This window comes from Dipodomys merriami, unplaced genomic scaffold (assembly GCF_024711535.1).
Source record: "Dipodomys merriami isolate MVZ:Mamm:240054 unplaced genomic scaffold, mDipMer1.0.p SCAF_8, whole genome shotgun sequence".
Classification (NCBI taxonomy): Eukaryota; Metazoa; Chordata; class Mammalia; order Rodentia; family Heteromyidae; genus Dipodomys; species Dipodomys merriami.
The window spans coordinates 5,891,424-5,907,920 of NW_027206401.1; the positions used below are offsets into that span (position 1 = coordinate 5,891,424).

Consider the following 16,497-nt stretch of genomic DNA (forward strand, 5'->3'; position numbering starts at 1 on the left):
GCTCAGCTAAAACAGAAAGAATGTATGGCAATTGCTGAGATAATTATTTAGGAGAGAGAATTTCCTGCTATTTACTAAGAGAATTGCTAGGTCTCCTTAAAGTTTACTATTAAAGAAGAGACAGGAAAGATCTTATGGGAAAGTTAAGGCCTCTATAAAAATAGGTAATGGTTAATTGGTGACAAACATCGAAACCCAAACCCATTGTATTCCTTAGAGATAAGCCGGAGACAAATGCCTATCAGGTGCCCAGCTGGTGACCACCCAAGAAAGAAGCCATGCAGCAAGATTGTGTAACCTTTTGCCCTTTCTCATGAGACTTGTTATAAAAGTTTGTTATCCTCTGCATTAAATCACACTCAGCACTTAGCATCCACTCCTCTTGTGTGTGAGTTGTCTGCCATCTCCCCATCCTATTCCAGGTTCCTCCCCTAGGTATCCTCCGTCGTCCCGACAGAACCCGGTCCGCGGCACCAATGCCCTTCGTAAAGCACAGCTTCCAGAATTAGCAGTTCCAAAGTTTTGATTTGAACACCAGAGACTCATTTGAACAGAATGCTGCCAGTAATACTGTGTGGTGGTTCATTTCCATTGCAAACGTAACTGGTTTAAACCTGGAGAATCGGCAGTGGTTACAGAGTCATGTTTGTGAGGGTTTCCCGAGGAGGCTGGGGTGGTAGTTGGAATGAGGGGAAGTTCCACCCTCAGTGTGGTGGGCATCATTTCATCAGATGGAGTCCTGCCAGAATCTAACTACACAAAAGGAAAATCTCCCTTCTCCTGGAGCTGGGAGGTATCAGAATCCAGGATCTCTGGCAGTTGGACTCCAGGACTTGTGATAATTCCATAGGCACATAGAATGTACTTTGAACAAGCTCACCATCTCTACTGCATTCCCTGAATCCCTCACACTCTTCTCCTGTTTTTATTTCCTGTATTTGGTTGGATTATGCTAGCTTCATATCTATGATATATACAGGTATAGCTCATGTATACCCATATATATATGTACATACATATGTATGTATACTATCATTCAATATTCCTCATTCCTACCCACTACTGACTCCACTCCCCCACCCCGTCCTGTTTATCTTCCACTCAGAAAGTTCATTTACACTCATGTTTTATTACTATCATCATCATCATCATCATCTTCATCATCATCATTTTAGATTCCACATGTGAATGTAAACATGGGATATTTGGCTTTTTGAGCTTGGCTTATCTCATTCAGCATGATGTCTCCAGTTCCATCCATTCCTGCAAAGGATATTAATTTCATTCTTCTTCATAGCTGAATAAGACTCCATGTTGTTACTATAAACAGTATGGTTACTGTGACCAATGCTGTGATAAACATGGAGGTGTGGGTATTTCTTGTATGTGGATTGATATTCCTTCAGATATTTGCCCAAGAGTGGCAATGGACACAGGTAGGTTTTAGGTTTTGTTGAAGAACCTCCGAACAGATTTCCATAGTGGCTGTACTAACTTCTATTCTCACCAAGTGTACGAGGGCTCCTTTTACCCTGTATCTTCACAATTATTTTTTGTGGTCGATTTTCTTAATGATCACCTTTTTGCTGGAAGTGAAATGGAATTTTTATAAACAAGATTCTTAAGTCACTAGGGACCTAAAATCTGAATGCATCTGGAAACATACTAGATGTACCTCAAGAGTCCAGACAGGCATTTTCCTCATGGATAAAGACTGCCTCCCTAAGAAGGAAATACTTGGTTTGGGGGTATGAATGGCAGGCTAGCTCACCAACAGTATCTCAAGTCTCTCCATCATTGCCAGAGTCCTGCAGCATTTACAGGAAGAATGTGAACCTTTGTTTTGATGCTACATTATACAGAGTGTCCAACACCTGCACCATTCCAAAACAATGATAATAAACATCTTTGTCCAAAAACCTGGACACACTTTCATCAAGTGGACAAGTAAAAATTCAACGATTTTAATCAGTATTCTTGCAGAGAAGTGTGGATATGTATATGCATATATACATATATATCAAAATTGAGAATTTACAAATAAAACCCGATGCATTTAGTCTAACAGTGGGAAAGTCCATGGAATTTCAATGTCCTGCAGTGTTTTTGACGATGTTTTCAGTAATTCCACTGCATACCAAGATTGAGTTTGAGATTGAAGCTCAAGTTCAGCTGATTTTGGAGTTGAAAATGAAAAAAATAAACAGTGCTCAAAAAAGCAAGCCCCGCATGCTCATCCTGCTCCTTGAAGATGCTGGAGTGTCGGAATTCTGTGTCTAGACTCTGGTCTTCACACAGGATCAGCAGCCGGTGTCAGATGGCTTTAGAGTATGCGGTTGCAAACAAACAGACAAAAAGAACTGTAGGGAAAAAACTGTGGAAAAGCAATGTCTCAGCAAAACTGAATCTTGTTTGTAGTCCAGACCAAGTGGGACTGAGCTCTAGGCTGAAGATGTCCGCGATGTCCGGAGTGCACCTGTGGGATGGACTCCTGAGATGGGGGCCAGCAGGGCTGGGGACACTGTCTTTCCCCTGCTCACGGCCCCAAGTGCAAAATAGTCAACATGGCTGTGTGGGCGAACTTGCAGTGGACAGTCCTGTGGTCACCACTTTCCTGGGATGGAGACCCCACACTCATACCAGCCCACGTAGTAGTAGGGGGTTCCAAAACCAATGTGGCCAAAGCTGACGGGCTCCTGGCGATATTGACGATAGTATCCTGGAAGGGTGATGGGAATGAGAGGGGAACAAGGTGCGTTAAAATGAATTGTCAGGCAAAGTCTGCATCCTTCCAACCTCCCTTCAGACCAAAGCCCTCTGGCAAACTGTTCTTACTTCTAAATAAACAGAGGCACTGGGTGGGAGGGGCTCGCCGTAGCCTGAGGTTTACCTCAGGCAGGGTCAGTAGGAGGTGATCTAATTGCTCTATTTCTCTCTCCTCGACAAACAAGGTAGCCTAAGCCAATCACCAGTGCACTCTCACCCTGGGGCAGCCCTTGAGCTCTGTAAATAAAACTGAGTAGGATTCACACTTGCTCCTCATGGAGCTTAAGGCCTCCAATATGCCAGAACTTCAAAACCCTATAGTTTGATTATCAGGACTTGGGTTGAACTTTTAGATCTTTCAAGGGTATCTCTCACAGGAAATAATCCTGTGGCATTAATACCACTTCACCATTGAAATAGACATGATGCTCCAACCTACCCACAATGTTTCAGGAAACTCAACAACTGCTCTCAGGCTTGGCCTATTTAGTCATGCCAAATAAATGGCTCCTTGTGATACTACCAGTGACTCTACTGATTAACCAGCTTCTAAGACCCAGGCCATGATCACAGGCAAAGAAACACAGTAGGGTACAGATAATACAGGCATGTAACTGTAGCTCAGGGTAGCTATAAGAGCCTGAAAAATTATGATATATTGTGTATATTTGTTATGATGGTCAAGTAGGCTAGGTTAGGTATCTGATCCAATATTATTCTAGATTTTTTGACTTCTTATTCTTATTTTTTAGGACCTAAAACATTCCGTGCATCCATCTTCAAATGACAAACCAAGGAGAAGCTACGATGAATCCTGTCCTTCTGTCATTCCCTCCTCGTCTATCCTCGGCAGAACAGAGCTAGCATGTGTTCATATTTACCTTGGATGGTAGGGAGTGCTTCTATATAGGACTGAGGCCCTGTTCTTCCATCAAGGTGTGAATCCACAAACTGGCAGTGGTCTTCCCCTCTTCCCCAGCTATCTCCAATGCTGTAGAATGTGTCTACATAAAGGAATACGACAGTGAATGACTAGTGAAGTATGTCACTTGCATCTGGCTTGGAAGCTGGAACAAGCTTTGAGGCCCATTACAGTTGGGCACGTTACTTAAGTAGCATGTTTCACACATTTAAAAAAATGGTTAAAATGGCACAATATCAGTAAGCATTGTAAGGATTCAGCAAGATGGTGTATCCTAAATATTTAACCAATGGTCAGAAGGGAGAAACCATGAGTGACACATTGGCAGTTCTAGTCTATACATGAAGGACTTGTTCCTTAGTTTTGCCAAAGGAATAGAGAAAACTGGGATAGAAAATATATAATCAAATAATTGTGAGAAACAAGTAAACAGGTCTATACAAATAGGAAAAAACCCTTTTTTAGAATTGGCTGATTGGATTATGTTCATTTTCAATTTAATTTTTGACTTAGCAAACTTGTATACCATGAAGGAGTTTCACTGTAATAAATCCACAGATGTATAGTTTTATACATGAGAGGGCACAAATCTGTAGCAGAAGGTGCTGTCCGTGGTCCTGAACCACTACAGCACAGGATGGCAAAATTATGTCTCCCACCGTGGGAACCAGAGAAGATGTGTGACCTCTCTCAGAGATATTGAAACAGGAGAAGGACACAGTTGGAAGATACAGGAAACAGCAGAGAGAAAATTCCAGAAGTTTGAGTGAAAGGCAGATTTGTAGAAATTGTCAGAGCAAGAAAGGGGAAGGGAGACAGTATTTTGACATTGTCTTGAAATGATCCCTACTAAAAGTGATATCTTAAGAGGGTAAACAAATAAAAATGACATAATAAAATACAGAATGGTCAAAAGGAAATATAAAAGATTATCAACTAAAAAATGGAAAGCTGTGTTGTTTTGAAATATGAAACATGCTAAAGCTGGACACCAGTGGCTCACTCCTGTAATCTTAGCTACTCAGGAGGCTGACATGTAAAGATCAGGGCTCAAAGACAGCCTAGGCATACAAGTCCTTGAAAGTCTTCTCTTCAATGAACCTATAAAAAGTCAGAACTGGAGCTGTAGCTCAAATAGTAGTGCATCAACCATAAGTAAAAAGAGCCAAGTGAGCTGGAGATGAAGACCCTGAGTTCAATCCCCATTACTTATACAAGAGCAAACTACCAAAACAAATTGGAATAGATGAGTTAAAACCAACTGGCCAGAAAATGAATTTTTAAAGTGTTAGGAGTCCAAGGTTCTTGTGTCTTTCTTTGTTTGAATCCCCAACCGTGCTGAAAATGAGGTGATTTTAATTCTGACAGAGCAAGCAGCATGGCTAACATTCGTTCACAATCTGCATTTTTTTCTTTATTAAGTGGTGATGGTGGTGGTGATGGAGGGGGGGTTTCCTCAGTTCCCCCAGTTGTTATTGAATTAATAACCAATAAAACAGTCTTTTAAGTTTCTAACTGAATTTCAGACTTTCCTCCCAAAGTAAGTGGATTTAAAATACACACACACACACACACACACACACACACACACACACACACACACACACACACACACACACACACACACACACACACACACACACACACACACACACACACACACACACACACACACACACACACACACACACACACACACACACCAAGGTCAGAAGTAGCAACCTTATGGTAGAGCCTGTGAAACTGGTTAGTGTTTGAATGATGACAGGTCCAGGATTCAACTCTATGCACCTTCTCTGTCAAGCTTGTGTCTGATAAAACCAGACTTCTCCATACCCGTGTGGCCACCATCCTCATGGACCTACCTTTTAAGTTGTCACTGAGGTAGATCTTATATCTCAGTGAATTGCAAAGAACGACTCCCACAAACTTTTTATACCATGTCCGTTTCACATATTGCCGACCGTGGCAGTCTGTGTAGCCGGGGTCGTGTTTGAAAGCAAATGGAATCCAGATGGGCTCACCACCTTGACAACAAAAAATACAGCTCTAGGTTATGCAGCCTCCCGTGGCTTATCATCATTCTTGCAGTGTTAGAGCTTGACCTATTTGCTGAGCCTCCCCTCTTCACTCTCCTGTTTGAGTTCTGTAATACAACTTGTGAATTCCTTTTACCTGAGCATTTTGACAGTATTTGGATTTCATCAAGGAATGTTTGGTATTAAGACCTAAGCTTCACAGGGAAACCAGCTGTCACAGCAGATTTGATCTTTTGGAGCATGCCATCCTGCCACAAGCCCTGCACCGTAGACTCCCGTTCTCTTGTCATTTACAAAGTCAGTCTTGAGCTTAAGCAATTCGACACTTAATTCATCTTGCCATTGTTTCACCAACTGAGAGTACTCACAAGGGTTGTGCAAATAAATATCTATTTTATGCATGTTGGCTACCTCCATCATGGGTTTTCACAAATATTATCCACAAGGGTCCTATTACATTTCCAGGTCATTTTGTTCCATAGATCAAGATGGAGGGTAGATGGAGAATGGGTAGAAGTTGCCATAAAACTATGAAAATTCAAAAATGGCCCAGAATTTCTACCTGTGAGTAACCACAGCAACCTCACCTCCCATATTCAACCTGATAAACCAGGATGCCAAAATCTTTAGGATGAGACACTTACCTGGGGGCCTCACTACGAGCAGAGGATTGTCTGTAAAATGAAAAGAATAAAGAAATGACTTTGGACCGTACTTCACAAATTATGCACATGTGGGAGAAAATAAGTGGAAGAATAGAAGTGAGGCTTATTTCTTAACTGTCAAAGGTTTTCCTGTTTTAATTTTCTGGGCATTTCTTTTAGAAGAATACTCATTTCTTGCTAGCTGCCTTATTCACGTAAAAGCTGTGGGATTCTGAAAATGATAAAGTTGTAATATTGGATGCTACAAAATAGTTTGATACCTTTTCCTTTTTAATAAATTCTATATTTAAAGAACAGTGTGTTAGCTTCCTAAAAGAGTACAGATCATCTACTATATAATCCATTCACTTCACTTTTGGGTGTTTATCCAAGATAAGATGTAGGTCCATGCCAACATTTAGATATGAACATTTTGGTATCTTTGTAAGAGTCACAAAGTAGAAATAGCATCAATTGTCCTGACAAGCGATAATAAAAGAGAATGAAGTATTGATGGGATGATGCGTGGTTTTGCTCTAGGAAGCCAGTCAATGGGGCACATTGTAGATGACAGGGGATGTTCTAGAGGGTGAGCACTATTCTACAGTGACAGAGCAGAGAAATGGCTGCTGCTGACAAGCCCCGGGCAGCCTTGCGGTCTGACTCATGATTCTCACATGGCTGGGGTGATGGGTGTTGAACTAGCACATCTGGATTTATTTTTATCACTCTTTAGTTTTGTGGTGTTAGGGATCAAACTCAGAGTCTGGTACATGCTAGGGGAGAGCTTCGCTGCTTAGATACATCGCTAGTCAAATCTGAGTTTCTTGAGAGCTCTTGAATTAGAACCCTTTTTTTAAAGTGCTGGTCACTTGGCTTGAACTCAGGGCCTGGTCACTGTCCCTGAGCTTTTCTGCTGAAAGCTATCATTCTACCACTTGAGGCAGAACTCTACTTCTGGCTTTTTGGTGATTAGTTGCAGGTAAGAATCTCATGAACCATGAGCTACCAGCACCTGGCTGGTCACTCACCACTCAGCCCCTTTACTTCCCTCAATTGCTGGCAGTGATTTGAGTCAACGGAGGGAATAACAATGCTACTAGGCAGCAAGGAATGTGGGTGTGGCCTCAATTCTTGATTCCTATTGGTCAGAGAGAACATGAAAAATAGGGGGCGTGGCCAGAAATTAGTGATCCAGGAAGAATGAGTGGAGTCACAATAAAAGCAGTTCCTACAGCCCCTCCCCATAATACCCTGTCCAGTTTGGTTGGGGGCATGACGGGCCTGCTTTTACTGGATGCATGTCGTTTTATGGGGTTTTGGGGGGTGGTTAGTTGTAGGGCTTGAACTCAGGGCCTAAGCATTGTCCCTGAGCTCTCTTTGCTCATGGCTAGCACTCTACCACTTTAAGCCATAGTGCCACTTCTGGTTTTCTGGTGGTTAATTGGAGAGAAGAGTCTCATAGCCTTTCCTTCCCAGGCTGGCTTTGAACTGCGATCCTCAGATCTCAGCTTTCTGAGTAGCTAGGACTACTGGCATGAGCCACCGACACTCAGCTTGGATGGGTATAGTTTTATAAACACCCATGACACAACTATGGTCACCAGAGTTTCCACTAGACTTCCAACTATCCTTTCAGGAAGTGGCATCAAGAATACAACTAGCTGGCCACATCCAATGTCTTCATGTCTTCACTCCGTGCAGAATTAATTCTATTGTTCTGGCCATATTTGCTGACACTTGTATTCTGATCAACAAGTCACTGGGGTTCATAATGGCCTTGATGTAACCTACTCTTCCAGTTGCTTTGCTCTGGGTCTGGATGGTGCAGGGACATCACAGTCCTGGGCCTCTTCTCCATGTACATTGGTCACGCTGCATACAGCACACATAGGCCATGCATAGCAAATATCTCCTAGGCTAAAGGGAGTTTGAGGCAGTGGAGATCATCTTCTTTATACATTTCAATGAAATCTTACCATAGCACATGTTCCACACACTTTGGCTGGTGATCTCAGAGGATTCAGACATACAATCATAGGAGAGAAATACTGCTCCAGAATAAAGTCAGTCTGTTAGCTGGGTAGTCAGCTAACTAGCCGCAACCAAATGATGTCCACTGTGTCTAGAATCTAGGTTCTGGGGCAGCCCTCAACCACTCCAGAGCTCTGGGACATCTGTTTTAGCACTGATCAGTAAGTTTTCTCATCCCGGGAGTCCAGGTGAGACCTAGGCCCATTGTTGGGCTGTAATCAAGCCATGAATCCAAACTAGGTTCTCCTGTATGGCTGGGCTGGGGAAGGCTCAGTTTCCAAGCTCCTGTGATTGGCTGCATTCCGTTCCTCACAGAGGGCCTCCACTGGCTATCGATGCTCTCAATTTTTGCCACATGACCCTATCCACAGGGCAGTTCACAACATAGCAACTAGATTCTTCAGCGCTCCCAGGAATATGAATCCAAGATATGGGAACCTGAGGTAAGGGAATTCTAGGCCCAGGCATTTTTGTTGTGTCACCATTTGCCAGCTAGACTCACCACCCCTCCTTGTTCCTGTGCACCACGGCCCATGTGACAACAGTTACAACAAATACTAACAGAAAGAAAAGAATGTTTACGTTATAAAGAGGGCCTTAGTGAAACTCCTCAAGTGGAAAAAGAAAAGATCTGACTGAGTTTTCACTCAGCTGTAGTTATTATTTTGGAGGCTTGATTCTACTCTTTAGAAAGGGTAAACAAGAAGAAAGTGCAGCTATTCATACCTGATTCAGTAACGAATGAGACCGAAGGACTGACTGGCCCATAGCCATGAGGATTTTTGGCTTGAACTTTAAAGTAATATCTGAAATAGGAAGAAAAATCCTTTTGAAAAAGAAATTTATTTGACTTGTGTATATGAGACAGACTCAAGCTACTGAACACTTAAGATTTTGTGGCATGCTTAGATCCTAATTCATTTTAATCGCTAGTGATCTTTGCATTTTTTCTGAACTTTCTCATCTTAATAACTTTTTGAGCTGATAAAGTTATAACACAGATGATATGGTAATGGCAATAGAATAGGGACATGAGGCAAACAGGTGGGTCATCAGATGACCCCTTGTCTGGGTTGTCTCCCCTCTGCTGATTCCTGATGACACCTGCTTGTTCCAGCTTAAGACTCAGGTCCCAGCTGAGCTCTACAGCCTGACAGAGAGAAATTAGAGTGTTAAATTTAGAGTCAAATTCAAATTTTAACCCAATCCTCCCATCACTGAAGTCCATACAGAAAAGCAGGATGTTGGGTCCCATATGGTAGAACTCATGCCTGGCAGGCAAAGGGTGAACCTGGCTGAAGGCTGGCACCTTCACTGGGACTAATCAGACAGTGATGTCTTGGGCTTCCTTGAGAAGTGCTGTACTTGACTCTGGAGCCCAGAATGGACACCCTTCAAGTCACTGGGGTTTGAGCTTCTGGGTCTAAAGGGATGAAAAGGAGGAGTGGAAGAGTGATTGGGGAAGAAACTGTTTTGGAACAGAGGATGCTCTGGAAAGCACACTGTCTGAGGCAGCTAGCTCATCTGGAGGGAGACTGGGTCTCAAAAGTGGCTGTGTACTCCTGCAGGATAACAGTGCTGGTGAGAGAAGTCCAGGGGCCCTGCAGTGAGCTAGAACTCACTGTGATTTCTTTACCCCTGGATTCCAGATGTCATGTCTGTCTCTTAGGATGTCCTTTTATAAGCATGGTGGGTCTCCATACTATAGCCTTTTCCTCCAGCTTGGCTAGGAAGAGTGTCATAATTCAACCATCCAAAGTTCTGTATCTGGTTAAGTCAGGCACCCAGATTTCACGCACTAATTAAAATGAGGAAAGGTTATTCTTGTTGAACTTTCTGGGCCCAGAGCCTGAAGAGCCAGTAGCTCTGCAGAGCCTCTCCTGGCCTCACAGTGAGCAGATATTTTCCCGTAACTTTGACTAATTGGCAAAGAAAAAGCATTTGGTAAAATTACTCTTCATAAAGTCATTCCTGTCTTATTTGGGAGTATTCCTTTTTTAATTTCAAAATTTTCAAAAGACACCCACAATTAAGAACATCTGTGTATCCAAATCTTAACATTGTGTGCTTCCTAATTACTCATACGTGTGTGTGTGTGTGTGTGTGCGTGCGTGCGTGCGTGTGTGTGTGTGTGTGTGTGTGTGCTGGTCCTGGGGCTTGAACTCAGGGCTTGGTCACTTGTCCCTTGCATTGTTGCTCAAGGCTGGTGTTCTACCACTTAAGCCTCACTGCCATTTCCAGCTTTTGCATGGTTAATTGGAGATAAGAGTCTCAGGGACTTTCCTGCCTGGGGAGGTGACTTTGAATTGCAATACTCAGATCTTAGCCTCCTGAGTAGCTAGGATCACACATGTGAGCCACGGGCACGCAGCAGTTGTTCACAACTTAATCAGTGACTGTGGGGTGATTTAACCTAAAAGTTCAAGCAGGGTGTTTGGCACATGTCAATAATCCTGGCCAAAATTTTTTTTGGGGGGGGTCCGGTCGTGGGGCCTGAACTCTGGGCCTGGGCGCTGTCCCTCAGCTCTTCAGCTCAAGGCTAGCGCTCTACCACTTGAGCCACAGACCACTTCCAGCTTTTTTTCTACTTATGTGGTGCTGAGGAATCGAACCCAGGGCCTCAGGCATGCAAGGCAAGCGCTCCACCACTGAGCCACCTTCCTAGCCCCTGGCCAAAATTTAAAGACACTTTTTTTCCTTAAAGAAGGGGAAAACAAGCATAAAGGTTGGCTTTTATATTCAGAAGCTACATACATGGAGGCATTTCTACTGCCTAAAGTTCCTTAAGCCCTTGCTGGACCTGTTCTAACCCCTGGTCCCAGCTCCACAGAAGCACTCCTGGGTCACTCTGGGACAGGCTGAGGGACCTCAGGGATGCCTTCGTTTGTCGCTGACACTCAGGAGTTCTCCTTGTTCACACAAGATCCTAGTTCTTCAGAGAGTCCACGCATGCCAAATCCTTAGACTCCTGTCCACGAGAACCACACCTACCGTGTCAAAGTAAACGTGAGTGTGTTGAGTAGAGAGCAACACAAAACAGTGAAAAATGAAGTTCTCAGTTTCAAAAACTACATTAAACTTTTTCCATCACCTAAAATATGCCTTTTATACTGAGAATAAAACCTGTCTCATGCAAGCCGCAAGGCCTGCCTTCTTATGTAAGCTGTTGGCACCTCTTTTGAAAACTCTGAGAGGCAACAAATCTGTACTGGAAGAAAGGACTTAGTGCACACAGCCCCCTAAGATGGATCGGGCTAAGTTTAGTGAATAAAGCGGATTTCGTTCACTTCAAGTCAAAAACAAGATTCAATCACAAATCACCAAAGCTGATTCTGAGGCACTGGCTTCTATGCTACAGAGACTGACTCCCTATCTCTCCTACTGGCTCCCAGGCTGGGTTCGAGGCCCAAGCTCCAGGACGGACCATCAGGGAAATGTTCCCTCAGCAAGAGGGACGTCTGCATTCAGGAAATGCAGGAGAAAGAAATGCTCCATGTCACAACATGGTGTAGCCACTGTCACAAGGGTTTTGAGGAGACTGGAGTAGGAAAAGCCACACATGCTGTGTCCTAGCCTGCACACCCTACCCCAAGAGCACAAGGCTGCCTTCTAGGGGGAAGCAGAAGAGAACTGGGAAGGAATCTGACCTTGGGAAGTTGAGGATGATGGAGGTGAAATCCCGCACTGTCTGTCCAGCTTCCTCTCACCCTCGTCGCTTACCTCCTTTTGAAACTTGTTTTGCTTCCTGTGTCTTCTTGGAACCATTTGGCCTTACTTCACACACCTTCTCTCCAGCTTCATTGTTTCTTTTTTTATTTTCTTTCCCTTTTTTTGTCAGTTGTGAGAATAGAACTCAGGGTCTGGGGGCTGTCCCTGAGCTCTTTTGCTCAAGGCTAGAGCTCAAGGGTAACACTCTATTGCTTTGAGCCACAGTGCCACTTCCCATTTTCTGGTGGTTTATTGGTGATAAGAGTCTTGTGGACTTTCCTGCCCAGGCTGGCTTTGAACCACAGTCCTCAGATCTCAGCCTCCTGAGTAGCTAGGATTACAGACATGATCCACCAGAGTCCAGCAGCTTCACTGTTTCTTATGTTTTAGATCTAACTCCCCCCACTCACAGGAAGTTCTCCTAACTTTCTCTTCTACCCCAGGCTCAGGCTAAAACAACAACAACAAAAGTTCAAGTAGTAACTGTCCCAGTATTTTCTTATGTTTCCTACTGATACTGACCAGTGGAAGTAGACATATTTATACTCTTTTTTTATTGAATCTGTCTCCTCTACCAGACAGTAAGTTCATGGGGACAGGACTGGAAGCTCCTGGGGACAGGACTGTCAGCTCATGAGTCAGGACTGTAAGATCATGGGGACAGGACTGTCAGCTCATGAGGGCCACAAGTACTTTGCCCTGCATCCTTGCATTCCCCTTAGGTGGTGCCTGGTCCAACATTAACACTCAGGAAGAGTTTAGTGAATTAATATGGAAACCAATGCCTGTTACAAGGATGAATAATCCACCATTGCACAGAACCACTACCTAATTTTCTTCAAAAGTTAACTTCCTTCTGTAGGGCAGCACAAGTTCTGGAAGGCATGGGATTCCACTTTTGTCATAGTTTTGTGACACAGTTCTGGGAGCATCTTCAGCTTCTGAAGCAGTGGGTGGCTGGGCTAGCACAGCTCTGTCATTCTGCACACAACAAAACACATGCTAACCTTGCCTCTCCCATCCTGTCGTTTTTGTTTTCTCTAATCAATTCTTCATTGCTACCAGGGAAAAATAAAGCAAAGTACTTTCTCAACTTTCTGTTTTGCTACTCGTTTGCCGAATCTGAAATTCTAAACAATTTATGACTGCTCCATCGTAGGGAGCCTATACAGTACATTACAATGCTCTGAGCAGAGTTCTCGGGCATTCTCGGAAATCTCTCAGTGCCGGGGCAAAGGCTAGATGCTCTGCTCTGCAGCAAACATCTGCTTCATGGGAAGAGTCTGTTCCAGACTTCTCCATGTTCCTCTGCCTGTGTAGCGCAATCTGGTCCTCAGACCCACCCGCATGCCATGTTGAGCTATTTGCTAAGCAAGCCTGTGGGATCTGTGCAACCGTGCTGGGGTACAGCCATCTGCAGTCTATTCGGGAATTCTGCAGGACCTGTAGCTTGAAATTGGCTGTGGTGGAATAGTGACATAACAGGAATTGGAAAACAGCATAAACCAGAGATTTTCATTTTCCAGAGAGCCAGAGAACAGGCACCTGCCAGTTCACACATGGAAGGTGTTTGAGGGTCACTACTTCCCAAACCAGGAATAATAGCTCATCCTCTTTGTAGCCACAGAAAACAGTTGTGCCTGTTCCTCACTGAATGCTACAAACTCTTCCATCATGGTGCTCCGACCAGCCAGCCACTGCTCACTTTATGAAGATAAGCTTGTAACCCTTACTTTTGGTATGTGGTACTGAGGTTTTGACTCAGGGACTCATACTTGCTGGTCAGGTGTTCTACCATTGTAACCACATCCCCATCCTTTAAACTTTATTTTTTTCAGGTGAGGTCTCACATTTTTGCCTGAGCCAGCTTCAGACCATTATCCTCCTACCTGTATCCTCTTGTGTGGTTGAATCACAAGTACACACAATTATGCATAGCTCATTGACTGAAATCGAGGTCTTAATTGTTTTTTGTTCTGGCTGGCCTTGGACTACAGTCCTCCTGATCTCTGCCTCCTGAGTAGCTAGGATTACCTACCTGAATCATTGCTATGTAACCCTTATTCATATTGAAATTCACCATTCTAGAATGATCTGCACTTCCATATCATAGTACTTAAAATATTTAGCAATTGCTGCTCCGTTAATGTCCCATCTCCCCAGTGTGCCGATCACATTGGTGACTTAACCTTCAACTCTTCTATCTTTGATGGCATGAAGTGTTTACCATAATAAGGAACAAGATATAAGCACAATAACAACATTGAAACATAAATAATAATTTCTCCTAAGTGAAAATGACAAATGTTTAGCATTCACTGACATTCCATAAGAACTATGCAGATGATTCAAGGAAACAAGAAAAAATGCATTGGTTGACCCTCTGTTTTCAAGCAAAGGATCTCTGGGAACATGCCCAATCATCTCTTGTTTTGTTTTCAGACATCCATACCTTGTGTTTGGCTTCAGGTTCTCAATGGGCAAATGGGTGACCGATGAAGTTTGAGTGGACCACTTGTTTCTAATGAAGTCTTCATAGGATGCACTGTAGACCAGGTACCCTGGAAATTGGAATAGGAAGAACCCAGTGAGCATCAAGGAACCAAACTGCACCAGAGGTGTCACAGGGAAGGGGCAGCGGCGTGCACAAGCAGCTCTGGGGGAACTGCAGGGAGAGAACGTTTTGCTAACCTCATTTAGACACATGAGAAAATGTAGTCATGGAACAGATGCCTTGTCTAAGTTCCCATCCACTAACTCCATCAATAACCACCTGTCATGCAACTGTTACTTGATACTAAGAGTGGGAGATAAACTAATCACCAAGAAGTCAAGAGCAGTGGGACTCCTTCTGGAATAGTCGATGGGGGCTCCAGGAGCAGTGTAGGGAGAGCTAACCTATGTGAAAGACATGAACTAGACCACAGAAGTCGAGAAGGAGGAAAAGATCCATGGCACTAAATACATCGGACAGGCAGCCTTTATTTTACTTGGCAACCTGTATCACCCATTAATGTCCCCCACATAATAAATAAGGATGTTGGTACCAGAATGCAGGTAAACTAGGCTCTGAAGCCCCTCCTTCCCACGTTGTTTCCTGAAGGGGAGTCTTTTTGTTGTTGCCATTCAATGAGTATGTTCATTGTCACTCAATGAAATGTTCCTACTGTGGTTTGGAAACACGATTTCTCTCCAAAAGGAAGCTTTGTTAGAGACTTGGCTCCCAGAGTGGCCTTCCTGGGACTCTTCAGGAGATGCACATGGACATGGTCCTTAGTCATTGGGGGTATGCCTTCTAAGGGACTCTGGGCTCTCCCTCTTTTTCTTCTTTGCTCCCTAACATTAGATGAACAGTGTTGCTGCTCCACACATTCCCAGCACCCCCATCCGGAGCTCCCATCAGAGGCCGAAAGAAATGAGCCCACCATGTCTTGAACTCAAAAGTCCAAAACCAGAGGCTACAGACAACTTTTACTATCTATAAGTTAATTGTCTCAAGTATTGCATTACAGTGGCGGGAAGCTTAACCAGTTGCTGCTGTCTCCATCAAATTCTTCTTCCTCTGATGACCTCCGGCTTCCGTCAGAATCAGGAGCTTTCTGTGTGGGGAACTGGCGTGTCTGCTGATCCTTAGGCCTGGGTTTTGAACTGACACACATCTCATAAGCCAAGGTCTGGAGGCTCAGTCTTTGGACATTCTGCCATCACTTCCACTTCCCCCGTAAGGAACTGGGGCATACTCGAGCTGGTTGCGCAGCAAGCATCCAGCAGGATGGAATGAGGGTGAGCAGAAGATTCAGGATTCAGTAGAAGCTCCTTCATGACCCTTTTAGCTGGCTTCCTGGCCATTTGCAGAGTGGCAGGATGTGAGAGACGGAATTATTTTTTGCATATGGGAAAGCCAAGGCCCAGGGAGATAAAGTAGCCAATTCGTAGTCAGATCAACCCATCTGGGACTAGGACTCAGGCTCTCAACTCCATCCACTCTCAGACTTGCCAATATTCCACCCCATTGAAGGCGACATCTGCCCTTTCCATCAAACATACCCATCTGTGAACCCACTTATTCATCTATCCACCCCTGACGCTCTATATTTACTACCTGCGTATCAGTGGAAATTGTGTAGGCATCTGCCCAAGACACACCTGTGACCACATCCCCGGGGGTGGCTTTGTCCCAGTCTACAATGACAAACGAGTGGCAGCCTTCCATGGCGACCACGGTGATGTTGCGAGGGGCTGTTTGGGGAGGCAAGTCGTTCTTCCTCAGATCATTGGGAATGATTTCATGCAGGCTCTCCACTTGGAAATGATCCAGAGCATCCGTCAGAGAGCAGGGGGCCGAGGGATCTTTACTTAGGTACGTCACATACGGAGCTAGAAA

The 16,497-nt window shown here is 44.1% G+C and overlaps 1 protein-coding gene across 1 annotated transcript in view; it reads right to left on the reverse strand.

Annotated features, from left to right (window-relative positions):
• Positions 1-1,950: 1,950 nt before the first annotated feature.
• The window catches only part of Fndc1 (fibronectin type III domain containing 1), a 54,350-nt gene continuing 39,803 nt past the window's right edge, over positions 1,951-16,497 (reverse strand). The window contains exons 16-22 of the mRNA XM_070010089.1: positions 16,260-16,490; positions 14,566-14,674; positions 9,132-9,211; positions 6,372-6,401; positions 5,554-5,715; positions 3,648-3,770; positions 1,951-2,719 (exon numbers count right to left, since the gene is read on the reverse strand). Of these exons, the coding sequence (XP_069866190.1) occupies positions 2,604-2,719; positions 3,648-3,770; positions 5,554-5,715; positions 6,372-6,401; positions 9,132-9,211; positions 14,566-14,674; positions 16,260-16,490 (851 nt within the window). The 3' untranslated portion in view covers positions 1,951-2,603. The remainder of the gene's footprint in view (positions 2,720-3,647; positions 3,771-5,553; positions 5,716-6,371; positions 6,402-9,131; positions 9,212-14,565; positions 14,675-16,259; positions 16,491-16,497) is intronic.